Below are 27,469 nucleotides of genomic sequence, written 5' to 3' on the forward strand. Positions count from 1 at the left end.
CGTTCTCAGTGCTACACCTAACGTAGCAGAGAAAGCAAGCAGAAGGTGATATCCAACAACCTAGAAATGGTGATGGTTTTGCCACAACAGTCCCTGGAAAAAGCAATCATGCTGTCATCCTCAAATGAAGGAAACGTTAACTGCACTGAAACGGCTTAAATGCAATTCTTACATAATCTACTGTGAAATGACAAGGAAAAAAAATGGCCTTTTGCTGAAGTGGTTTTATCTCCCAGAAGTTAGAGAAGCCAGCAAATTACTGTCTGTCCTGGCACTTGTTCCTACACAAAACTGAATCTATTACATAGTTAAGTGGACAAATGAAAGAACAACGCTATTCACATTATTTACTTTTTACCTAATCCAAAATAAGCAATGAGCTTATGAATAGGAGCCCTGCCTCGGCTTCAGTGAAGCCAGAGCAAGCCCATTTGTCTGGGAACTGCTGAATTAAAATTGGAACTTGAAACCCACTCAGCTACACCTTAACCACACCGGCCAGTTATTACCCTATTTCAGATAAGGCCAGGAAATAAAAGTCAATTCATAGTCACTTTACTGTTTTTATGAAGAGACATCTGCTTGGCAAGAAAGAAGCTAGGTAAAATGTCTTAGGTAAGACTAGCTGAAGGAATTTTGTTTGTTTGCTTGTTTGTTTTTAAATTACTATTATTGAATAGCTATCCTGAAAGACTCACTACCTTCAGCTTCTGTAAGATAAATAACTTCTATTTTACACACCTTTTCCTATAGTTTACACTATTTAGCTTGCTGTAGGCATCATTCCCCTTTCTAAATTTGGCAAAACCCCACAAACTCCGAAGTTAGAGAAGCAAGTCTTCTTCCCCTTACTGTAAGGGAATTGAAGAAACAGCAGTATTATATGACTACACTTATTTTGCCTAGCCTCTAAGTTGTTAAAGTTCAACCTAGAAATGGGAACAAAAGCACAAGTAGCTACCTTAGTACAGTTGTCAGGGAAGCACTTTCTACTGGTATTCCTAACATCTCATAAACAATAAGTCATTTTTTACATGAGCATTAGGCAAGAATCTGACCTACTTTTATCACATGCTTTGCAATAACCCTATTAACAACATACTGTCCATGAGGGACTGTATAAATTATATGGGCAACTGTAACATGGCAGCGAGGTGGGTTTCCAGTCCAGCCACACCACCTGAGCAACCTTACCCAATTGATGGCACTACTCAGGTCTGTTCACTGAAGGCTGGCAGAACCTTGAAACAGTGCACCTAACACTGCACCCTCCATCAAGGGCAAAAGGACAGCTGTGTTACTACGGAGGACAGCTTAAGCAAAACTACATCACAGGTCTCATGGCAACTCTAGCTTATCTTCAAAGATGCACAGTAGTCTCTGTTTGAGTACATGCAGCAAAATCTTTATACTCCTTTCAGTATGATAGAGCAACAGCTGCAGCAAGAAGCAGAAATAAAACTTATGATGCCCATTAGTCTTCAAACAGGTAATGCTGTAGGAGGGGTTTTTTTGTGCAGGAAAACAGTCTGTTTTCGAAGGACAGAAAAACCAGTTACGGTTAAAGTGCATCACCTTACAGTGAATGAGTAAAGGTAAAATACTATTTAGACAGCCAAAGTACGTAAATATCTTAAAAGGTCCCAGCTAAATAATTCCCCCATACAAGATGAACATGTTCCAGCTAGCACAACAGAACAGTAGATGATCTCATGTACGCAGCATTTGCACAGCATACCTACATTTTCACTGATGCCTTTTTCTATTCATTAAAAAAACCAGACACTGAGAATGACTGAAATTGTCCATTGTGGGAATGGTAGCAGGCGAAAACTAAGAGCTGATAATCACATGGCTTTCTTGGAACTGCTTCACTTAAGTACCACATCTAACTACATTCTCAGAATCAAGTCTTATTCTGTTTTCTCACATCTCTCTAATTACTATCTACTTCTTGATGCATGGAGATTGAGACAACATAGTTACTGTATCCTGAGCATAGTGAAAATATATATGCCAATACATGTAAACTCTTGTGCTATTTTTAAAGGGTAGTTGTCATCCAAGTTTATACAGAGCCAGTGGAAGATTTCCCACTGTGGGATGTAAGGAGAGAGGTCATGCAGCCAGTTTCCTTACACTTGTAAAGCAAAACTGAAAATGCTGTAGAGCAAACCAGATTCCCTTTGAGGCTCTCAAAGGTACCTAACAGGGGGTTATCACACACAGATATCTTTTTTTACCCAAAGAAAAGGACAGTTCTTAGCCAGGCTGTTCTTTCTAACAGTTGCACAGCTAATTAGCCAGCATTTTAAAAAGCAGTTAGAGACAATCCTGTGGAGGAATTAAAATGTTTGGGGTTTTTTTTCCATTTTCTGTAATTTTTCTATGGTAAGAGCTGTACTATTTTCAAGGAGGTAGAAATCCAGGTTATGATGCAGTTGTAGAAGTTGAAGTAAAAACAGTGAGAAGTTAAATTCTCAAGTGCACCTGACTTTCTTAAAAAGACTTTCAGACTTCTATTAATATCTGCCTTAAAAGCAGAAACATATAAAGGCAATTGATTTAAATGTTATTAAAAAGTTTCTTTGGACAACTGTGCACCAAGTACTACCACAGCAACATTCTCATTAAAGTTATGATTTACTGCCAGATTTTGTGGGGATACCATGGACCAAGTAATATTTGCATAGAAATCTCTTCATTGCAAGTTTGAAGAGCAATAAAACTCCTGAAGTGATCACTGGAAGACACTTCTGTGCCTTGTGTCCAACTGGTAGTTTGGCTCAAGAGTTTTAAAATATCTAAAACCAGTTTAAAAAACAAATTGATACAGAAATCGTGAGAAAAATAGTGCCTTGAAAATCAATCATCCTAAAGTTTTTCTTAAATAAACTGAATTGGCTAGCTTCAGTTCACATGTGTAATTCAAAACTGGGCTCACTTTGCTATTCCTCAGTCCATGAATCTAAGATGGAAGGAGAAACAGAACCTAGACATATTTTTAGAATGGCTAAAAATCAACATACTAGTTAAGGTTCTGCTTTCAGCACAACAAATCAGCCATGAATATGTCACCAGAAGTGAAACCTGGATGCCAAACGATTGAGAAACATCTGGTGCATTCCAGAAGCACAGCTAGATACACTTACGTCATCTGTAATTTTTCAATTTGACATTATAACTAAGCATTAACTTACTCTTACAGGACTAGCAATACCAGGCTTCACTGAAAGCAGAGAAGCTAGCAGCCTGTCAGAACTATCTATCTTGATACTCTTTTTTAAAGTTGCCTTGCATTGAAAAAGACACCACTATGAAAAATAGAAACACCAAACGCTCAACACTTCACATTACTCTGCTCCATCTCTCTTTGTTTTGTTTTTCAAGTCCCTGAAGTCAGTCTTTGGACCACTTGGACCACCTTTCCTTCTCTTCAGGAAGAGATGATCATGATTTGGAGAGGAGAGAAGCTAGGAGTTTCTGTAAACCTGTTTTTGCAGGTTCCCTGTGCCATTCTTCCATTGTGCTCATATTCCACAAGTTTTTAGGGTTGTTCTGGTTTTTGGGTTTTGGGGGTTTTTTTTGGTTTTTTTGTTTTTTTTTCTAGTTTTGCTTCACAGCAGGGACAGGTAACAGGTTGTTACCACAGATACTTGTCACAAACTATTCAAAGTGCCACATTTGACACATGGTACTACTGTCAGCAACTTGGGTTACATTTGAACATTGGTGTAAAGTTCTGTTACCTTCTCCTCTTGTCACCTCAGACATTCAACTTAAATCCCTATCACACTTCTACCTCTCCACCTAGCTAGGTAAAACTCTAATAGAAGCTCAGGACCCTACACAACTAAGGAGCAACTCTGAAGGGTTAAATGCAAAAAATTCAGTCATTGGATTATATCTGAAATCTGAAAGAAAAAAAAAACCCAAAGAAACACGCTCAGTAGCACTTAACAGCACAATCTACTACAGCATTCTGGATGTTAAAATTCAGTCCTGTTCCAAACACTGGGAGCACTGAGGCAGAGTTTGCCCTGCAGAGACATCTTACTGGAGCACTGCTTCCAGACTGTGCTGGGAAAAGGCAGGCACACCAGTCATGCCAGCCTCTGTCCATCCGGAACCAACCCCAACCGATACTCATCCTCTTACTTTGCAAATTGTAAGTCTTCTTCTGAAGACTTCTATCCGTATCAGAAGCTCCCAGATCACACAAAAGATGGACTAAACTGCTATCACTCAGCAGTCTTAACTTCCACTCTACCAGAGCACTAGGAAGACATGCAAGCCATCTGCTGCCCCTGAGGCTGTGAGTAGTATCAACAGTGCTGACAAGTGTCTTACAATTTTTGACACCGCTGCTTGGGGAAACCTTTAAGAGTCAGCAGCAGTGCTACCACAAGTCATCTGAAAGCTATCACCCAAAACACACTTACAGGACAGATTTTATTTCATAGAAACTGATGACATAGCCCTCCATGTAATTCCAGAGACTCTAAACTCTGCTCAAGGCTAGCATTTTGTATTTTCAGAATGTGCTTCAAAACACAAGCTCATTTACCTCATTTCCCCTGCTTTAATGCAACAGTGTTCCCCATGAGCTTCAGTTGCTTCCTATGCATCGCTACTCAACACCTACCCTTGTAACAGCAAGGCAAACTCAGCCCAGAAGAATTAGGTATTATTTCTACTGTTGTGGTTTAACACCAGCCAGCAACTAAGCACCACGCAACCGCTTGCTCGCTTCCCCTCCACCCAGTGGGATGGGGAGACAATCGGGGAAAAAAAAGTAAAACACATGGGTTGAGATAAGAACCATTTAATAGGACAGAAAGGAAGAAAATAATAATTAATAATAATAATAGAATTGGAATATACAAAACAAGTGATGCACAATGCAATTGCTCACCACTCGCCAACCAATGCCCAGTTAGTTCCCGAGCAGTGATCCGCACCCCCAGGCCAACTGCCCCCAGTTTATATACTGGGGATGATGTCCCATGGTATGGAATATCCCTTTGGCCAGTTGGGGTCAGCTGTCCTGGCTGTGTCCCCTCCCAACTTCTTGTGCCCCTCCAGCCTTCTCGCTGGCTGGGCAGGAGAAGCTGAAAAATCCTTGACTTAGTCTAAACACTAGTTAGCAACAACGGAAAACATCAGTGTGTTATCAACATTCTTCTCGCACTGAACCCAAAACATAGCACTATACCAGCTACTAGAAAGAAAATTAACTTTATCCCAGCCAAAACCAGGACACTACAAAGATAAACATATGCAAACACCAGACACACACTGGAGTAGCGGAAAATCCGCCTGGTTAGCCACCCTGCTACAATTAACTATCACATGTTAAATGTCATAGGATATACCCACAACATCTACAAACGGAATTATCTGCAGCACTTCTGTACAGCAGCACCTCAGCCATCAGCTTTAAACTCTCACAGCTTCCTGCAACTACACACCTGCAAGCTAGAAACTGTCCTTCCATGTCTTTCTCTTGCATCTGACACCTGAAAAATTATTAGGGCCATTTTTTCTTACAAGATTATCTGGGACTGGTCACCCTGATTTCCAGCATAATATGTTAATACAAAACTCGCCTAGCTTTGTACACAACTTTTTGAAGAACTTGGGTGTCCTACAACTTTGATCTTTTATAAAAGCACTGATGTACTGTCTTGACAAAAAGCATGATCAACAGCGCAGACACGTTAACCTCCTTTTGTGGTTGATGTTCATTTGTCAAAGTTAAATCCGAGAAGCAGCTATCTATACAGGGATAAAAAACCCTAAGCTGTTTAGCAATTTTACTTGGAAATATTTAATACGTGCAAGTATTGTATTTCTAAGTCCACCTTTAACTCCTTGCTGTTCTGTATTGTATTATTTTACCTTTGAACACATGAGAACCAGTCTTGAGTTATGTTCAGCTCAGAGAGGACTGTTGCCTGTGACAGCCACTGAGTATGTGGCAGGACCCATCTCCAGAGGATTCATTAGCCATGAAAGAATTTTACTGCTGTTCTACAACTAGAGTATCAGTTTCCTTTAACAGAAATTCCATGCAGTATGCCAGAGAAGGGTAAAATTAGTTCCCTCAGTTTTTGGGAGGATGAGTGCCAAATGTGTCTGCCCGCCCAACTCTCTCCGAGCGTCAGTCCAGCCATCCCTATGCTGCTGAGATGGCTGTGCTACTTCAGTTCTGCACATTTCTTCTTAAGCTGCCTATTGCGTACTTGCATTCAAACTCCCATGGGTAAACATTCTTGCCCCTCCATCTATCGAAGTAATGCATTAATTGACAACTTGGGTCATTTCTGGCCATAGTAGAGAAGCTGATGGGTAGAGTCACTTTTGACACCATAAGGACACATATGCTGGCTGTCAGGTGCTGATCCAGGCTTTGCAGACAGCTGCCCTAAGTGACATCCCTACCAGGAAGCCCAATACCATAAAGGAGAAGGATCCTCTTCCAGAAGTTGCTTTACCAGTGGAATAGCACTGCTTAGTATGAGGAAGAAAGGGCAAGAAAAACAGCGAAGACAGACCTGCCCTTTATCACCCACCCACTCCACCAGTGAAAGATTTGTTTAATACGAAAGAGGAAGAAGGTGAAAGAAAAACACAGGCAGACCTGCCCTTTCCGTCACCCACCAACATAACTGCCAACAACAGGATCCTCAAATGCACCTACTGAGGAGAGATGCCCATCCACCACGGCAGGCCAGGGAGGCCGACGGGGTCCAGACCAAGAACTCCCCAGGACCACGGTGGGGGCTAAAGGAAGCGATTAGACCCAAGAGGAACATGGTGCTGGAAGGTATATGTACTGCAGGCAGATGCTAATGAGTAAACAGGCCAATCACTGTAGTTATTTTTTATTACAGTTGGAGATGATTAAGAATGACAGGAAATGGTTAGATAAAAAAAAGTACGTGCAAGATTTCCTCACATGATAGCTTCCTCGCCTCAAGTCATATTCGGATGCTCTGAACTTCGCTTTGCAACACTGATGTTCCATTGATGCTCCTTCCAATGCCCACATTTGCACTCCCAGCACCTGCAACAGCTTGCCAGCTTTATCAACTCACTAGTAAGAGTTTTAGAGCATTTGATTTGTGAATGGGAAAAGCCTTTAAAAACAGGTATGGTAAAGCAGAGATCATTCCAAGATATTCTTCCCACCATACTCCACTCTGAAATAATTGTGGAACAAATGCCTCCTGCCAGCCTTACCATACACAAAAGAGAAGCAGCATGGACAGCCTAGTGCCAGTGTGGAAAGAGTACAAGCTTCTCACACGTATTTTAGTGTGCCATATTTTCACATGCAGCAACATCTTCCAGGATTAGGAAAACAGCTCATTTTCCTTTCCCCTTGAGCCTTGATCTTTAGTGACTACATATAGCTTGCAATAACTATCTAGTTACTCTTACTTTTTACAAAAAAAGTTTCTCAGCTAGCAGTGACCATCAGAACCACCAATTAGACACACAACAAGGTGTAAGATACCCAAGAACTATTAAGCCGTCTAACCCGTCTATCTACATTTTTAGGTATATGCAAGATACCTGCAACCTTACTAAAAAAATTTTTAAACAGGCTTAGATGAAAGCAGCAGCTAGATACACCTAAAAAAGGCCACACACAGCAAGAATCCTGTCCCACTCCTTTTGCACCAGAAGACACTCACAAGGAGGGCTGCAACTTGCAGTACTGTTCGTGCCTTCAGAATTGTTTGTTTTTTTTTTTTCAAAAGAGCTTCATAAAAAAGAAATTAAGAGTATTAAAGTCATTGTACACTTTCAGATTTTTCTAATAAACCATAATATTGAATGGAAGTGTTAGGCTTTTCTAGTCATCATTCAAAATGAAACTGTTCTGGCAGGCAGTGAGAAGTGCCCTTCCGCAAATTCTTCTTACAAGCTGTGGCTATAACTCAGAAGTAAAACTATATTCCCATTCCCCCACAAAAGCATTACATTTCTGAACATCTTGTGAATTACAATTTCATTTTCCCATTTCCAGCACCAAGTTTGCAAGAACATAATTAGCTGCACAGATAAAGCACAGTATGTTTTTTTTCTTTTTTACAAAAGCTATTATGCTCCTGAAACATTTTCTTTCCATTGTGCCCTTTGAGAACTCTTTTTTATAAAAGACTTTTTTTTTTTTTTTAAAAGAAAGTCTTGAGCTTGAAATACCTGTCCATTTGTTATTTTATTTTTCCAGATGCAAGATTATTATGGTCTCTTCCCATACGTTCATCCTGGAGGGCTGGTCCTCTAAGAGGGTAGAAGACAGATGAACTAACTGAAAGCCAAGCACACTATCAGTTCCAGGGCCACCCAAATCCTTATCCAGAGCCTGAGTTTCATCCCACCTCCATGATCCTGCTTCAGCATTATTTAAAGAGAAAATACTGCAAGTCATGAAGCTTGCTTCATAACAACAGACTGTTTCAGAGTTAAGAAAAATATTGTGCAATTTGTTTTCTGCAGTAAAAAAACCTGGCCTCATATTTCTCATACCCTCCCTCCCTCAAGTTCAGTTTTGTATTTTGCAAAAATTCAGGTCATTTTGGAGATTCTTTCTACAAAGCGGTCCACAGAACACTTCTGGCAAGCATAAAAGTAGCAGACTGTGGCGCAGGGGTAGAAATTGTTGTGCCAGATATGCTTGTGGGTTTTCTTGGCAACAGACCACAGCTACTTATCATTTAACTATGCCCTCAGATGATGTTTCTCACTGACTTCGGAAGACCCATATCCCGGGGCTGGAACTTAAAAAGAAAAGAATTTAAATTCAGGAATAACTTGCTGCAACTTCAACCATGATGCAGCAGCCTTAATGATAGGTTTGGAGTTTTCTGGGGTTTTTTTTTTTTTTTCCCTTCTCCCTTTAAGCCTGAGGAAGACACTGAAACAAAGTCATGGGATGAAGAAGGGAAAGAACTATTCACAATCAACTGATCTTAATCACTCTTAAGTTTTCATGTGTTTCCTCCAGGAACAGACAAGCTAAACAATTTCTATGTGCCATACAGTCATGTACTTCAAAAACATCGTTCTTCCTTCCATTCTCAGCTTACCTAGGGTTTAGGACAGTGGTGGTGTAGCAACACTCAGTGTGGGTCTCCTGATCCTTACCATAAGGACTTACCGGCAAGAGTCTCCCATAAAAGCCTCAGGGTATAATTGAAGCCCATAGCTAACACTCCGTCCACAAAACGCATCTACCTCCACTGACAGCTACTGGGAATACTTCCAAGCCACTGTCTTTGACAGTGTTTGGGGACTCACTATCTAGCTAATAAATACAGGGCAGCCAGAAGTTTCCTTCAAACACACTGAAGCAGGATAGGAACTTTCAGCTAGCACACACTGGAAAAGAAGAAACTGTCTTACTCACGGGCCCTGGCATTTACAGTCTCCAAGAAAAAAAGAAAGGAAAACAAAAATAGAAAAAACCAATTTTTACTGCATGACCTTAGCCTGAGGGATATTCACTCTGTGTTAAAACCACCCCACTCTTTTTGCAGCTCTTCCGAGTTACCCGTCAGAGCAACAGAACACACTCGGTCCTTATCCATCATCTACAAGCTTAGCAGAAGAGATCAGCGTCTCATCTCCACCTGACAGAGGGACTTGAAAACAACACAAACAAACTACAAAACCACAGAATAAAGTACATGTTAATTAAGCAGATCTGGATTATACTTCACTGAAAACACCTAGTATCAAGTTTAACTTTTTGTATACTCAGCTTTAAAAACTGTCTTGCAAATTGCACCCCCCCTGTTTCTGCTTTAGGATTCCTCCTAGAAGTGAGTAGTTTCAGGATTAATAGACTGGTAACAATGACACCATTTTATTTTTGATGTTCGGTATCAAAAGGTTCCAACTTTCACAGTTTACAAGAGCACAGAACTACTGAGCAAGGACCTGACTAACAAAAAGCAGGAGATGTAAACCATAGTTAAACAAGTCTAAATATCCCACTAAAAATAATTATGTGCCCTCTTAACCATCCTTTCCTCTATTCTGCGGGGGGTGGGGTAGGGGGGTGTTGATGGAAGGAGTCGGTGTTTCTAGTACTTTGAGCAAGTTAAATGCAAACCCCAAGCAGCCCACCCACTGGATGGAACAGGGAGGTGACATTATGACCGCTCCGGCTTTGCACTATCACCAATCACGCCCGGCTGCAACGAGATAAGGGAGTTCAGCAGTGATGCTTTCCGCGGAGGGGTTCGACCTCGCTGCATTTCCCACCCCGTCTCCAGACGGGCGCATCCCCAAAAACGCGCTCTCCGGCACATTTCAGGCTACTTCACACAATGGAAGCGCAGCCGCGAGGAGGAAAAGAGATGAAATTTATTGTTGAGGCAGCGCCAGAATAAAAACCCGATTAGGTTTGCAAGGCCCCCGCCACGAGGCCGGCCCGGAGCAGCCCCTGCGAGAGAGGCCGGCTCGTCGCCCCCCCCCCCCCGGGCACCGCTACCTCCCCAAGAGCCGGGCGGGCGCAGCCCCCCTCTCCCCGCCGCCCCCGCCTCAGCCCCGCCACACGCTCCGCGCCGCCCGACCCGCTGCCGGCCGGGAGACGGGCACGGCCCGGCCGCGGTGCCGCTTACCCGCCGGGCTCCCGCGGCGCCGCTCGGCACCTTCCCCCGGCGGCAGGGAAGCGGCCGCGGGCCAGCCCCCTCAGCGGGCGGAGGCCGGCGGGCAGGTGAGGGAACGAGGAGCCGGGCGGGGAGCGCAGCGGGCCGGGGAGGGCGGCGCGGGGACGGACGGACGGACACGCGCGGGAGGGGCGCGGGGCGGCCGTACTCACCGCGCGGGCCCCGCCGCGGAGCCGCGGCCCCACTTCCTGTGCGCTAGGAAACGGGCGGGCGGGGCGCCTCCGCCGCGGCCCTTAAAGGGGACGGCAACGGCCGCCCCCGACCGCCTCCGGGGCGGCACCGGCCGCCGCTGCGCTGGGGGAGCGCCCTCCCCCCCCCCCCCCCCCCCCCTCCTCCGCACGTGGCGGCGGCCCCCGGCTGCCGGCGGAGGGGAAGCAGGGGTGGGGGCGGCGGGGCCGGTGCCCAGCGGCCGCTAGCGCGGCGTAGGCGGCGGCCTGCTGCCGCCCCGCACATCCCGAGGCTGAGAGCTCCCGTTAGGAGCGTGACACGCAGCCCCGCGGGCGACCGGTAATAACGAACGGGCGGATCTCGCGGGGAGCGCGTCTCTGGGCCGGCCCGCTCCTCACCGCAGCGCGCTAGGCCACGCGTGAGGCGCCCGGACCCCGGCGGATCGCCTCGGCCGCGGCGGGACGAAGGGCGCGTCTGAGGGCCCGGCCGCGGGCGCTGACCCGCAGGGTGCTCGGCGGCCCCGTGACGGGAACGGCCGCCGCGCGTAAGGCCGCCGCCGAGGGCCGTGCTCGCTCCGTGCGCCCTCGGACCTGGCAGCCTCTGCCTCGCACAGCTGCCCGGTGCGGACGGTGCCGGTCACCCTGTGGCACGGCGGGCTTGGGCTCCTCTCAGGGCACGGCCGCGGCACCGCCTAAGTAGGGACGACGGCAGGCGCTGCCGCTGTGCCGGCCGCGGAGGTGGAGGGAGGTCCGGCAGCAGCACGGCCGTGCCGATTTTTCAAACGTTAGCAAAACCGCGGAATTGCGATGTGGCCTTTATGCTGCAGGCGCAGGGTCTACGACAAGCGGAATTTACTGACCGTTATTTTCTACTTGCCCAAACATTTATTCTGTATTTCCAGGTGAACATTTCATTATATTTTTAGTATTATTATTATTTTTCTGCAGGGCTTGACTTGAAAGGAAGCCAGGCTTAGGGTCTTGTGCCGTTTTCAGCCATCTGCGTGAAGGGCGGCCTCTAACAGCTCAAAAGGGTAAGGCCAAGAACAGTTCAGGAAAGGTAGTAGTGTTCTTTCATAACTGTATGTCAAATGCGACCGGCCCCGCTCATCAAAAACAGAGTCAAACGCACTCAAAAGCAAGAAAAGGCTTATTCTGTAAAGACCTGCACCCCTCGCTTGACATCACTCTGCTGGTTTGCCTGTGACTGCTCACCTGCCTGAGAGGTAGGCACCGAGTGCTTTCCATAGTGGAGCCCCCGATGGTCTCGGCAGCAGAGGTTGCGTCCTCTGTCACGCTGTTGCTCTGCTGAGGTCTGCACCCCATTTAGCACAGAGCAGCCCTTTGTCTTCAGGCAGACAGAAACCCGTTTGTTCATAAACAGCTATACCACACAGCCCAGGAGGGGGCTGGGTGTCCACAGACCTGGCCTGTTCAGTCTCGATCTCAAGGAATCGGTACAACAAAGATCTTTCCAGGGAATACCTTAAATAAAACGGTGATTTTAAATAGATAGGGTTTTTCCATATGGAGTGGGAACCCTCTTACTACTCTTTGCTGTCAGGCTCCACTTCACTGCTCTGGTCCATTAATAGGGAAAGCACACTTGGCTGGTGTGACCAGCTGTCCATGCAGGCCCTTTCCTATCGGTTGAAGCGTGTCATGAGGCTGGATCATCAAAGTTGGGTATCCATCAGAATACATATATGAAGAGGCTCATGGAGAAAAGAGTTATCATAAGGTTTTAGATTTTCACATATGCACTCCTGAAACTAGGTAAACACGGGTTCATTCCTTTTTTTAAACAGTATGTCAATACACTACTGTTTTAAACCTGACCTCGTGCAAAGTTTCAGTGTTGGGTATTCCAGATGACTGTTGAGTACCCCTCAGCTCCTGCTTGTCTTCTGGGTTGTGGTAAATGGGTACGAGTTTACCAGACACCAGTGTTATTTTATTGATACTGGAGACCGCAGTGTTCTGTAGACATAATATTATTTGGAAGTACAAGAAGATAACAGAATGGAAATAACTGAAATTACTGATTTCATTAAGTAACGCTACAACGTAGATCTCAAACAAACTCTGACAACCCTGCATCACCCACTGGTTGGTCTACAGAGAGCCACCAGGCTCTGAATATTGTCCTTCAGGCTTCCCAGGTACCGCTTTCCTGCACCAGAGCTAGTTGCCACTATGTGGGGAGATCTCTACAGTGCATTACAGGAGATCGTACACAGAATATTTTTTCTTCTCCTTTTAAGTGCTGGTTTCCTCTATTTACCAGAGTTCCTTCACTGCCAGAAATACTATTTTATTTTTTTCAGATTGAGAGAAGGAAGGAAGAATGGGTTTCTTAAACTCTGGTAATAACAACTTGGGTATTCATAGTCATCTCTGTATAAGAGGTCTACCACGACAGGAAAAATGATGTTTTCGCAGTGATGTTGTATATAACTTCCTGACTCTTCTAACAGAATGAGCTAGTCCAAGATTAGACATTCCTTCATAACTCAGACCTATATTTATGCTGACAGATGTTACAGTTCCTATTTGGTGTTAGTCTTACAGGCCTACAGAGGAATTCCTGGTTTGTTTGTGAATAAAGCAGGCAATAAAACATTTAGCAAATGTCTGTGTTTTAAGACACAATTCATTTCAGCCTGGGGATTCTCCTTAGAGAGGTATTTGCAGACCTCCTAGCATCTGAAAGCAATAGGGGTGTGTATATATATATGTGATGCAGCTTTGAATTGTATTAATATGATAGGATGATTATTTTAGAGATGTAGAGACAGACTTTAAAAATGTTTTGCTAAACTTCAGTAAACAGTGTTCTTAAATTGGTACAGTTAGGGGAAAGGAAGTGGCTGGCAATAGCTGATTCAAAAAGAAGAGTTTTCCAGAACAGCATTAGCTCCAGCCTCTAGTGGTTTTTGGTTTTTTTATTTTCTTTTTTTTTCTTGCCCCTTTTTTTTTTTTTAAGCATATGTGTGGGCTGGAGGGGAAGAAACAATACAAAAAAAGAGAGAGGAGCTCATCTGAGAACATGATGCTGAAGTAAAGGAGTAATGTAAATGAGACTAAAGGAGAAAAGGAAGAAAAGCAATCCTTCAACAGTGGATATTTTTGTTCTCTTATCCTCTCGAGCCAAAAAGAGATGTGTATGTGGAATAAGAAAAATGGTCTGTTATTTTGCCTGAAAATTCAGAGCTTTAATTGCCAAACAATAGTCATTAGTTTGCCTTGACACAGGGCTTTTTGTCAAATACCACAGCTCAGCCTTACTGATGGCACAATTCCAACACAATCCCACGTGAAGGCACTTTCTTTATCCTTGTTTTAATTGTTGCAAATTATTTACAGATACTGAACAACGCAACCAAAAGTATAAAGAATTTTTAATAGCCTGAAATAAATCATCCTACATTATATTAATCATCTTGATTTATATTTTCTTCCCTTAAAATCCTCATTTTGAGTCTTTATTCCAAATTATATTACATAACCCTTTGTCGCTGATCCTACCCAAACACATCTTGTTGCTATGGGCTATGAAATAAGGGGTCATAGGAGAGCTTACAGTAGAATTAACTTATGTCTGGCTTGGGGAATGGTAACCTCTGCCTTAGGCTCTGCTAACGACGCTGTAGTGTGAGCATCAGCCAGGTCACTGAAAGGCTAACCTAGGGCTCGCTTTATGTGTACCTCCCAAAGTAAAAAGGGCACCATTACTGTCTTATCGTTATCATTGGGCATCTGCAATGAGTATTACAGGTGCTTGGAAGGTCTGGATGCTTTACTTCACTGCTTTAGAGGCTGAAGTCATCTCTTGACTTGTGATAGGTTTGGGAGAGACAGCGCATATGTAAACTTACTTCGTACCAGCACACCAAAGCAACTCTACCATGCAGCAATCTTCCTATATTTATTGTTACTGTTCCCTTTATTTTGCATTGTTGCGACATTTTGATTTTCGCAATGCTTAGACTTTTGGCCTCCATGTCTTTGAATATTGAAGGGCTGCATTTATTTATGTAGTGGTTTGGTATCAAGTAAATACTAATTCTTTGGTATTATAATGTACTCCATTTTGGACCCAGAAGCATATAATTTATATAATGTTTGGGAAATGAACTGCTATAGATTGTTTTTTTCTGCTGTTTTGGGATCACAGTTGCTAAATTACTTCCTTTCAGAAATTCTCATTAGAAAACAGTCTGTACAGACTATATCAACCAACTTTAAATTCATATAGAGTCCTTTCATACATTAAAGCAGAGTCAGTAATTTTTGTACTCATTCATGAAAATAGAAGATGTTCCTTATCAGAAAACATAATCAATACAATCACAGCTATAAATTAACATAAATAAGATTTAATTACTTTATCTACTATCTGAAAAAGCTTTCTTCTGGTGACAAAAATGCTTATTAAAGTCTCCTTGTTTTTTCTTTGAATAGTGACAATTTAGTTTATCAGTGGTATTAGCATCTAGAAAAGCATATGGAAGGATATATCAGAATTGTTTGGATATAATCTCTTAAAATAACTTCTTCTTTTTTAAATCAATATATTGTCACTTTTAGCAACAAGTGTTTGCTGAGCTCTTTGATGGTATCAAACAGATCCCAGAAACATTACTGTACAAGAAGTATGGCGTCACTTTAGTTTGTGCTGCAGAGAAACGGGAACGCAGAAGGGGAATTGCAGGGAGCTGCATTAGGTGCCCGGGCTCTGCTGCCTGCTCCACCCAAGAGCAGCAGGCAATAATCTGCAGCGGTAGCTGATCATTTTTCCTGTCCACATGGCCTTATTTTTTCTGGCAGGCACAATGGGTCTTATGCCCAGGGCTTCACCGCCCACTTGCAACTGCACCAGGGTATCACACCAGACTAACCAGTAACAAGACGTATGGAAAGTAATCCACGTATGTAGCATTGGAATTCTATATTGATTTATTTCTGACTATTCCAAGACACTTTTACTATATAGCTTCTGTGTAATAACACCAGGAAGTGCTTTAGGCATTTTTCTAAAAAGAGAAGACAATTCTGTCACAAATGCATTGGCTATAAAGCAGCTCTGAAACAAAGTCCAAGCAGCCGTGTTCTGTACCTAGAATGGAAAACAAATTAGGAGGACTTTGACTAGAGGACTCAATATTATGCAAAACATACCAAAAATTATACATCCCTTTTTTTTCCTTCTCCAATATTGCAGAACAGTAACCTGTTAAAACTATAAAGTAATATATTTAAAATCAATCCTACTAAATTACTTTTTAAACTGAGATTTCACTGTCTAGGATGCAGAAAGAGAAATAAGCTAGATCATTCTATATGTGAGATTTAAGCCAGTCAATCTTTCACGAGCACTCCTTGACTGAGAAGATAACAGTATAAATTATCAAGGTCTTTTGGTTGGTTATCTGGTTGGGTTCCTTTTGTACTTGAAAACCTCATGCACCAAATCTCAAGTTATTCAGATAATTATCTACATTAAATACAGTATCTTTATAGAGGGAAATATTTGGGCTTCCTTAATCTGAGATGCTTCATGTTTTATACAAAATATTCAGTATATCAGTATTTAATATGCCTTACTGCATAATCTGTTGTACCCACTGGGCCTGTCCAGCAGTCAAAAAAACCACCACCACCTTCCACACAAAATAAAGACAAAGCTGTAAGGAGGTACAATACAGAGATGATCATTCATGCTGACAGATTAGTAAACAGTAGAAAGCTGGTGTTCATTTCTTTGTACAATAGACAGGACCAGAGACAAAGAAACTTCTCGTGTTCGTTGTCTGTACTGTGCTGGCCCATTTTTGGCAGTATCTATCTACTCCAATCCACTATTGGGGTTTTTTTTTGCCAGTGTGTTGTGGTTTAACCCCCGCTGGCAGCTAAAGCACCACACAGCTGCTCACTAGCTTCCCCCCCCGGTGGGATGGGGGAGAGAATCGGAAGGGTAAAACTCATGGGTTGAGATAAAAACATTTTAATAGGTAAAGCAAAAGCTGCACACGCAAGCAAACCAAAACAAGGAATTCATTCACTGCTTCCCATTGACAGGCAGGTGTTCAGCCATCTCCAAGAAAGCAGGGCTCCATCACATGTAACAGTTACTTGGGAAGACAAACACCATCACTCCGAACGTCCCCCACTTCCTCCTTCTTCCCCCAGCTTTATATGCTGAGCGTGGTCATACGGTCTGGAATGTTCCTCTGGTCAGCTGGGGTCAGCTGTCCCGGCTGTGTCCCCTCCCAACTCCTTGTGCCCCCCCAGCCTACTCGCTGGTGGGGTGGGGTGAGGAGCAGAAGAGGCCTTGGCTCTGTGTAAGCACTGCTCAGCAGTAACTAAAACATCCCTCTGTTATCAACGCTGCTTCCAGCACAAATCCAAAGCATAGCCCCATAGCAGCTACTATGAAGAAAATTGACTCTATCCCAGCCAAAACCAGCACACAGTGTTAGCTACAGGCCTGTCTCTAACTGCCCCCAAAAGGTTACCCTCCCTTTGAGTCCAAACTCCAGTCAGTTGGTTCATAAAATAAGTTAGGTTTGTTTCTCTTTTTTCTGGTACTACTCGTTGTTGCATAAACATCATTAAAATGTTTTTAAGTGCAACATTTTCCATATTTGTAAACTATTCCTCCCATAAAATGACATGGAAATAATCACATTATGACTTTGATTTTATTAGTAGTACTTTACTATCAAGGACTGAAAAATTCTTGCAGTGTTGAAATAGTCTGAAGAAAGGGCTAAAGGAAGATGGTATGTATGCTGTTCCCTCGTCAAGAGGGACCCCTCCTGGGTACCACAGAATATCAACAGACAACCAGAAAAAAATACCATACCTCAACTGAGCAGTTGAAAACGCTCTGTTTAGATTTTTCATGGAAATCGGCATCTGTTCCTGTGGTGCATAAAAACAGCGGCTGATTTTGAGAAATATGTTAAAGCACACTGTTGAGGTTTCACTGTTATCATCATAAAACCAATTGGTAAAGATGAACTGATTTGCAAAGACAGGATCAAGTGTCACTGCACTACTTTAGTAGTCATCTCACAAGCTCCTCTTTAATTTTTGACTTGTAACAGTTGTTTTATCTTTGTTAAGAAAAAGCTTTGCTAACAAGTATCTTGGAATGGCTCGCATCTGTCAGTAAAGTAGATCTCCAAATCAAATTAATTCAAAGCAAGGTTTTACATTAGAAATGCAATCATAGGACAGCTGAATAGCAAGACGCTTTAAAATTCACTTGCATTTGTTCCCACTTCTCAAGAGCAACGAAAATTTGTTCCTGCTTCTCCTTTCCTGCTCCTATTTTTAGGACTAGAATGACAAAGACCTGATCTGGCAGCCTGCGCCCCATTTAAATTAAGGAATATCAGGTTCAGAAGTATTTACTAGAAGGAATTGAACAGTTATGACATTTCTATTCAATTTTTTTTTTTCTCTTTAGATTTCAAGAATGTCAGTTACCAGTTCGGCTGTGCTAGACAAGCAACGATTCGTAGTATTTTAAAAAAACAAATTGTATCGATGACAGGATAAGGACAGAGATTAAAAGTTTCTAAAACTGTTTCTGCAATGCAAGCATGTTAGAAATTGGGTGCAGGCTGCAGTAAAGTTACTGAAGCGTACTCAAAACGTGAGGCTGTTCATTACAAATGGAGAATGGTTTATAAAATTTGGCCGCATATATTATAGCAGGTGAAAAAAATAGCTTAACCTGTGACTGCTAACAGGCTGCTGGTTATTTTGTGTATGTTTGTGTGGGGCAAATGTCTACAGTTTTGATCTCGGTCACAAGCCTGCTGCTTGATGGCTGCAACTGGTACAGGCTGGCTGTAAGGTTTGGCAAGACCTGGGCTAAACGCAAGCAGCATGTTCCGAATCTTCCAGCTGATAACGAGATGCGAGGCAGAACTGGCGATTAGGCCGGTGCTTGCTTGTGCTTCTGCACATAGGCTATTTAGGCGGGGAAAACCCAGCGGGGCTGGGGTTCAGGGAAGATGGGGTGGTGCCAAAAGGAAGGGGTCCTTGGGCATCCCTTCCCTGAGATGGGCAACTGCCAGCAGCGGCCCAGCACAACTTTCTGCCCCAGCTTCCCAGGCCAGCAGCGACCTGCCTGCTGCGGAGGGAGGCCAGGGCACAGCGAACCTCACACGGGGGACGGGGAGCCACCGAGGGACTGTGTGGAATAAGCGAGTAGGATAAAAGCTCTACTCTTAATTTATAAACCTAACTCCAGTATGCAGATTAACTAGGGACTCTTGTTCACTTGTGACACATGAGGAGGTGCTGCCTAACTGCTGAGGGGGATGTGATATTTTTGTGCACTCTGGGTTGTAATGTGGATTATAGGGTCAATATGCAAGGTACAGTACTGTACCTTCTCCCTCTGCTCCCCTGAGCTACGTTCAAATCTTGTATGACAACATCTTTACTGTATGTTTGATGCCTTTTATAGCAATAAAGATAACGTGCTATCCGTATTACTGCATTTCAAGGTCTAATACCATGAATAAATAGTTCTGTTCTGTGTTGCCTAATAAGTATATGATTATCCTTTGAAATGGTAACTATTGTAAGTAATCTCTAGTTTAAGGCCTAGCATTTCAAAACATTTATTTCACATTTTGTAACATTTTGGAGTCTCAGTTAAGCAAGTCAAAATGATTCAATAAACATTATTTCTGTTTGGTTAAAAAGTTGTCTCTGATGACAACTTGTTGCAATCTAATTTGATTGCTTACTTTATCTTTGTGCATGTAAAAATGGTGATAAATATCTTTCAGTATAAATTAAAATATTCTCAGTAGTGTTTGTAGAAAAACCCACATCATCTGTTTCTGCTCACTGTTTAACAAATTGTCACAGCTGATTTTAACAAATGATCCTGGAAGAGCAACACTGGGTGAAGCTTCCAACCGTCATGTTTTAAAATAAAAATCTTTAAAATGAGCATAAACTTAATGCCTTTCTATTTGCTATGTCTGGACCAGACCACTGCTCAGAAAGCCTCTCTGCACAGGAAAACCAGTTAAGTAAGCGTTTGAATGATTTCCTGACTCAAGGCTAAAATCTCTCTCAATTATTTATACCCTGTAGCAGAAAGAATCATTCTTGTCTTCTGCTGTCAAATCAATTACCGACAGTCCTGACCAGACAAAAACTGTCTTGGAGAACAGTGAACTCTGCTTGCTTCTTGCTGGCTGATTCTTGAAGCTGCATACACATTTTTAAAAATATACTATAAATCTGGTATTTATCTCCTGGATATTTCCATAGGCTTTTCCCACATCTCAGTCCTTACAATGCTCTTCCAAACTTTTCAGTCATCTAAAGAAGATGAACCCTTTACCAGCTTTCTCAAGGAGCAAGAGCAGCCTCCTCATCTGTCATATCAGTCACCACTCACACGGGATCCCACCCTTTTGACATTTTCCTTCCCAACAGATGTAAGGTTGTAATGAAGTTACTCCAAATCTCTTCCTTTTTTGCAAAATACTCTTGAATAAATGGATACTATTCTTGTTATTGGTAGCAATTTGGTAAACAAGTAGGATCAGTATATCCTACTGTTCTATTGATTAGAGCTTACTTCTTCACCAAATCTGAAAGAGGAAGTGGAATTGGTTTTTTTTCCTCAAAATAACCTTAAAATTTACCTAAATATAGGCAAGCAAGAGTCTTAGCAAACCAAATGCTTATAATACGGGCTCATTTGATTTAGTTTTATTAAAAATTTTAAAATACTTCCATTCTTAAGCATAGTAAATTCAGACAGGAAATTGCATTGGCAGGGAGCTATGAAAATAGCACATGTTGCAAATGAAAATCAGTGCTCACATCAAACTCTTTCAACTACAATCATGTCAGGAGGGAGAGCCCTGAACAGCTGAAAAATTATATAAGGGCTTTAACAAGTACTTATGTGACCTGCAGAATGCAGAAAAATCAGACTGGAAACTGCAATGTTGGATTGATATCCAGATCTAGGCTGAGTTTCTACAAGAATTCAAATCTGTGGCTATATCACGGGCTAAAAAATTTAAGTTTGGCAGTCCAGAGTTTCTTGAGTTGTTCTAAATGAGATGTCTACCAGCATAAGGCAAAAACTTAAGGAAATGCATATGTGTTCCAACCAAACTTGCTTCGTTTGCATCTGAACACAGACTGGATCTGTTTCACAACTCTGAAGCCCCTAAAGATGCAGAAGCATCTTTATTTTAGCGCTTCTAAACCCTCCTTTTGTTGCTGGGAATTTGTTGAAATTAAAAATCTGAACATTTTTGGCTAGTGATAATTGCATATTTAAAGAGAATCATATAAACAGATTGCTTAACAATAAGAACCCAGCGTTAGAAGTGCCCAAGGGGTTTTAACAGCTACAGCTTTCTGTGGGAGATGTGTTAGCTACAACCCACAGGGTGATCTTAAAGGCCTTTTCCAACCAGAATGATTCTATGATTCTATGTAAGGGTAACTTTCTCTTTTCATAACAACGTCAGAGCTCTGGGCATATACAATCACAAACTACGCTATGTTTATTAGGTACCAAGCCTCTCTTAACGTCAGAGAGTACAGGTACATTAACTTCTCAGTTCAGATCAGGACTACACTTTTAAGTGTACACTCCATTCTTTAACTTCAGATTGCTTTTGTTACGATGCAGGGTTTATGAACGTGAATGTGAGACTAGAGCTGCGCTTCCCGGCGAGCCTCCCTGCGAGCCCTCACATGGTGTCTTCTGCGTGGCCTGTGCCTGGGAGACAGGACATATGTCTTCACCAGTTCTGTCCACTCAGTAGCTTGTCTGTTCATAAGCTTCAAGAGCGAGAAGGTAGGGAACCCCTTCCTGCAGCATATGAATAGAAGAAGGGGTCCCCATCTCCTCACCATCTCAAATCCTTCTGTCCCTGCAGACTTCAGCATATGGAAAAGCCTCCTGTGGGCAAATCCACAGGGATTTTCTCTTTTGGGACATGCCAACACATTTCTGAAGTTAAGAAATAATCATAATACCTGCTTCTGTTAATAACAATCTCTTGCAGAGAAGGTGAGAAAAAATGAAGCTGATACATCAGGTTTTTTTTCCCCCTCAAGTCTCTAACTTTATGCTTTATTTGTATATCATCTTGTAAACACCAGAGGAAATTTACACAAAATGCTGGGCTAACCTAAGTTCCCATGGGGACTTCTGCAGGTACCAGGCTGACTGCACCTACCCCTTAACTACAGACTAGGCAGGCACAGTGACTGGTTTTACCTTCATAGCCTACTCACATTTTAAAAATCTGTGTCTATGCACAGACATATTCAGTAATTCTAACCATGCAACTAGTGATTCTTCCACTATATCAATATTGTGATAAAATAAGCATCTTTTTATATTGAAATTTTGAGTCAAGATTTGCCCATTGGCTATACTTTCTCTCCATTAAAATCAGCAAAGGTTTATCAGGGACGTAATGGGAGGTGACCTAGGTCAAAGCTGAGTGCTTTGTGAAAACCCAATCCATTTTTATATTTGGGAGCCAATAAAAAAAACCCAAACCAAACAGAAACACCTACTGTAAATATCACTATTTATTCAAAATATGCACATTACTTGCTATCAGTGTAATGGTTTGAACCTCTACAAACTTCTGTGCTTAGCTGATTAAATGGAAAGCTTTTCTCGTGGCAAGGTAAAAATGCACTTAAACCAGTTATATGTTAATACACATTTGCTTATATCAGCAAGGATAGAATCAAACTCTCGGTCTGATACCTAATGACAACAATCATTACATTGTCATTGATTTTAAAAGTTACTAATTTTTTTAACTACCTTGGAGATGAACACGCTTTTCTTTCATTCTCTTTTCTAATAGAGAAACTTGGAAAGTTATTTCTTGACATATAAAGTACAACTGCAATGCTCTTAAATTGTTCATACCATTTTGGATTGGCCTGTAATCCATATGAACGATGAAGTTGGATTTTTATGAAATGTACCTCATTAGCCCAAAGAAAGAAGCTAATTATTTCAGATGAGCTTAAGGGGAGGTGTACTTGTCTGTACTTAGGTAGGCAAAACCTTTTTACTTAATTTCAGAACGTAACCAGCAAACTGAACTTCCATAACAGCTCAAAAAAATACATTGTTAGCAAGAAATTTGTTGTGTTGACATACTATGCAACCCTTTATAAAACCAGGTAAAACCAAAAAACACACCCTGAAAAGAGAGGAACTATTAATCTTCTCAAAATGCATTAAGAGTATGTGTATCTCTCTTGTAACTGGAAGACGCAGGTTGCTGTCCCAAAGAATCGGAAATGAGAAACAAACATGAAACGCAGCTTACATGAATAACTCATCTTTACTGAAGAACTTGATAAATACTGAAAAATATTTCATTCACTGTCTCTTCTAGATATACATTAAAGATATATTTGTGCTTACCTGTCTTCCAGTGTCTAGTACCTACTTCTAAATACTGCTTCTAGATAGACAAGTTACAATATTATGCTAGGGATGAGTAGACCTGAGCTATTGCTACTTTGTCCATATTTTGATAATATCTTTTGTACTTTTGCTAGCAGACTATTGGGATATTTGATTTTAGACCAGTAAATATTTATGAATAATTTATTCATGAATGATCCCACTAACTTCAGAGGGGCTACTTAAATTACATGAAGTTAGATGCAGCAGACCTGAACAGCTTAGGTTTTCTAATTAAGATTTTACATACTTTTATATAACTTTAGGGAATCATATGGTTCTTTTTCAGAAAGATAGCTTAGGCTGAAAAAGTCAAACCATTCATCTCACTATGGACAATCTGCACCTTGTTTATGGGGAACATTGCCTGGTGCTACCTAGGAGCTGGTGCTGCTGAACGTCATCTCTAGTATTTTTTTATAAATTTACCACTGTAGCTGCAGTGAGAGAGAGGGCTTTTAGGTGGGCTGAGTTTTGACACAAAGCATTTCAAAATTATAAGTAATTTCTTTGAACTTTTAAAAGTTACAGTAGAAATATCCTTTTTAGATATCCTTTGAGGCTTGTATTATTCATATAAGATTGATTATAAAACATCAAGGAATAGAAACTTGCTTTTACTGTACGTATCTGAGATTTACTTAGGTCCAGTTGAGTGTACCATAGAGATTAATGCACATTTTGCATGACAAATTGTAGATAAAACCACATGATTTAAATCCTATGTACCTCATATTCACAGGACAAGATTTTTTAAAATTTCTATTATATGAAACAGGTTAACATCTGCAGATTAAAATCTGCAACCTCACAGTAGATTTTCTGAGTATCATACCTCTGGAAAAGTTTGTAAAAATGAATGTTACAATAACTTCCTTGTTCTGCTGTAATGACTGGAAGGACACACGAGATTCACCCTCTCCCCCATCTGTCACAACTCAAAGCACAGACCGGGTAAACCATGTCATCTCTGCGGATATTTAGAAAAGGCTGGCAGAAATTTTTAGAAAGTTATTCCCTCCAACCTGTGCATTTAGGTGAGTCATTTGTTCCCTTCGAATTCACTTTCCTCAGGGCAGCCAAGTGCGTAAGTATTTCTGGCACCAGTGGAAATAATCATCTGCAGTATCGGGTTTTTCCCCACATGGGAAGTACGTGTACTCTCTAATGGGGAACTGAAACAAGATTGTCACCATTATGACTAATGGCAACACAGAACAAATAGGAAGCACTTCAAGGGAAATATTTGCAAAAATAGCGTACACAGAGTACATAAGAAGCTTTCCAATCATGAGTGAATACTTGAAAATAATAATCTATTCCTTATCAACATTCATGAGCAGGGAGTGAGTCAAAATTAGCTGGATTATGAAACACTTGTGAAGAATTTTTCATTAAGCTGCACTTAATGCAGGTAACTGAGTATGGCAACTATAATGATGAACAGTGTATGTATTTTATATGCAGAATCTATGTGCGGTAACATAGGTGACAATAACTATTAGTGAAATTTTTCACAGGAATTAACGGTTGAAACAACATTGACTCATGCTGGAAGTCTAAAATACACTTTCTGCATCCACCGGTTATTTCAGCATCACTTACTATCCCACTCACCTACTGTACAGCAATGTTGTTGCAGGGCTTTTCAGGTTAGAAACTGGGTGCTTCACATCTCCCAGCTGAACACTTGCTGAGATAGCTGATAAAAAGAAATTCTTAATTTAAGGAGGAATAAAAAAAAAAACCAACCATGAAAGTCTTAATGCCTTGATTGCTCATGGCAAATAAAGAATTCCCATTTACAGACATCAAATATAGGAAAAGGACTGGACAAAGCAAAAAGTTACCACAAGTGCCATTTTTCTCTCCATTTTTCATAGATCTCCAAATAGAAAAAAAAGCCCATATAATGGGCTTAATTTTCAGTGCCATTTATTTTAAAAGTATGCATGCTGACAGTTGTGTCATGCCAGTGAAGATCACCATTATATCACAACTGAACCCCTTCCGTATAAATAGCTATATCTGTTTATCATACATAAGCATTATGGAACATGGCAAATGTTTGTACAAAGAAAAAGTCACTCTGCTTAGTGCTTGTCCGAAACCAGGACAGGATCAAGTATGATATCCAACAGTGAAGAAGTTTAAATTCCAACACAGCACTTTATATCCCACTTTTTGTAAAATGAAAATCTGTGTTCGGGTTTTGGCAGTCTGACTCTCTTGTTTCTGAAATCACAGACTTTAATGGAAACATAAAGTTGATACACAAAACAACATCTGAAAACAGCTAAATTGGATTGTAAGTGACAGGAGCAAGCTTTGGTAGAATTGGATTATTTAGAATAACCATCACAACGCTAACAACAACTTACTCGGGATTTATGTCCCAACATTTGTAGCAAACAAAAAGTTATCTTTAACCATATTAGATTACAAATAAAGACAAAAGTAGTGCTGATCATTTACTCTTCCACATAGAACATGACCCACAGTCTGATTGTTCTCCCAAATATCAAGTCAGTGTTGTAAGCACAACATTTTTATATTTCACCTTAACAAATTCCGATGACATTTTCCTTGTATAGTTTCATTAACGGTAGAGTTTTAGACCAATTTTGCTGTGCAAGTGTTGTTTACTCATGACTTTCAAGGTAATAGGTTTATTTGGAGTTACGTCATTGTCGGTGTTCTGTGCATGGCAGTGTATCCAATTTGGAGCTGAGAGGAGGACTCCAACCCACTGAACACGACTGCAACCGAAATCTCTTTACTTGAATTCAATCTAAAAATCCTGTACTGTCTATTTTGAACTCATAAGAGGAATTATGATTGTACAAGATTGTACTTTTTAACATTAGTAAGATGTAGGTGATAGAAAGTAAACTGTGTCAGATGAACACTCTTGATTGCCATCAGTCTATACAGCTTATCTTGTATCAAATTTATCTCCATTGTGCTAAAGGTTAAGAGAAGTTAAGACTAATAAAACGAACTCTCTTCTCATTAAGACAGACAATACATTTTACAAGACTTCAAATGCTGAATCTCAAGTCCTCTATTGAGTTACTTAATGTTTGCTTCCAAACCAAGATACAGGCTTCGTTAGTGCCAACATCATTGTAACACTTCTCATTTGATAGCAAGCTCAGTAATTTGGGAGCCTACTTCCCCCCTCCCTTCCATATATTGTTTGTGCTTCCTGCTTAGATCAAGTGGTCGTATGCTAACAGCCACTATAAAAGTAGCAGTTCAAGTACATTTTCACATCCAAGAAAGCTGTAACACAGGATGGTTAGTCTAAAAAACAGTGAGAATGAAGTGCAAGGGCATTTGCAGTAAGAATTTGCCAAATGGAACCATATGCAAAATGGCAATCTAGAAAGAAGTACTGGAACTACAACTCTTATCCAGCTTGATATGTTTTCTGAAAGGGGAAATCACCAATTATAGTCTTCAGCATGAATAACACACTTTAGAAACTACCAATAAAAGGGTTTGCCAATTTAAAAGTTAGTTGTTGATTGTACAAAGAACGAGGCAATGGACTTTCCATTCTTTGCATCTTTGTTTCCCTCAGGAGTCCATTACCTTTCACAAAGAAAATTTTAGCTATCAAACTTGTCCATAAATTTTGCCGCTGAGTGTGAAACCATCCAGTTAGCATATACACTATCATTTGCATATCTTGAAAACACAGAGTTAGTGCCATCGAATCTTGTGAGTGGAACGGGGCTCTCCTCAGGCCAGTTCGGGTATGACATGCCTAAAAATGAAAACAGATAATTTTTTCTGCACTGAAGAACCATAACTTCATGTGCAGACAGTAAGGCCCTTGGCAAAACTCCCTTCAATATTTTAAGCCAGTCCACTGGATTTTGTCCCAAATCAATTCATATAAATGATGTTTCAAAATCCCTGAAGCACAAATTCAGATGTAGGCAAAAACCCTGAAAAAATAAAGTGCTTACTTGATAAAAAATTATGTGCACGCATGCACATGTGCATAATAAAAAGCTAATAATTTTTCTTCTGATGAGCCTCCAACTTTCCATAATTTTCTTTTTTAACAATCATGTAGCAATATATTGCTTTGC

At 41.3% G+C, this 27,469-nt stretch overlaps 2 protein-coding genes and 1 long non-coding RNA gene across 9 annotated transcripts in view; 1 reads left to right on the forward strand and 2 right to left on the reverse strand.

The window, feature by feature from the left end:
* The window catches only part of CSGALNACT2 (chondroitin sulfate N-acetylgalactosaminyltransferase 2), a 36,975-nt gene extending 26,031 nt beyond the window's left edge, over nt 1-10,944 (reverse strand). The window contains exon 1 of one of the 4 annotated variants that reach the window (XR_008236917.1): nt 10,641-10,758. The gene's annotated coding sequence lies outside the window, so the exon portion shown is untranslated. Of the gene's footprint in view, nt 1-10,640; nt 10,760-10,840 lie in introns of those variants that run through there. The other 3 variants (XM_052799209.1, XM_052799208.1, XM_052799210.1) reach the window with 3 other exon arrangements.
* A 187-nt stretch (nt 10,945-11,131) lies between these two features.
* The window catches only part of LOC128147018 (uncharacterized), a 46,916-nt gene continuing 30,578 nt past the window's right edge, over nt 11,132-27,469 (forward strand). For all 4 annotated transcript variants that reach the window (XR_008236913.1, XR_008236912.1, XR_008236915.1 and 1 more), the window contains exons 1-2: nt 11,132-11,195; nt 11,804-11,889. This is a non-coding gene — a long non-coding RNA (uncharacterized LOC128147018). The remainder of the gene's footprint in view (nt 11,196-11,803; nt 11,890-27,469) is intronic.
* The window catches only part of RET (ret proto-oncogene), a 90,453-nt gene continuing 88,575 nt past the window's right edge, over nt 25,592-27,469 (reverse strand). Inside the window, exon 20 of the mRNA XM_052799153.1 lies at nt 25,592-27,138. Coding sequence (XP_052655113.1) covers nt 26,981-27,138 — 158 coding nt within the window. The 3' untranslated portion in view covers nt 25,592-26,980. The remainder of the gene's footprint in view (nt 27,139-27,469) is intronic.

The sequence above is a fragment of the Harpia harpyja genome, chromosome 10 (assembly GCF_026419915.1).
Source record: "Harpia harpyja isolate bHarHar1 chromosome 10, bHarHar1 primary haplotype, whole genome shotgun sequence".
In the NCBI taxonomy this organism is placed as follows: Eukaryota; Metazoa; Chordata; class Aves; order Accipitriformes; family Accipitridae; genus Harpia; species Harpia harpyja.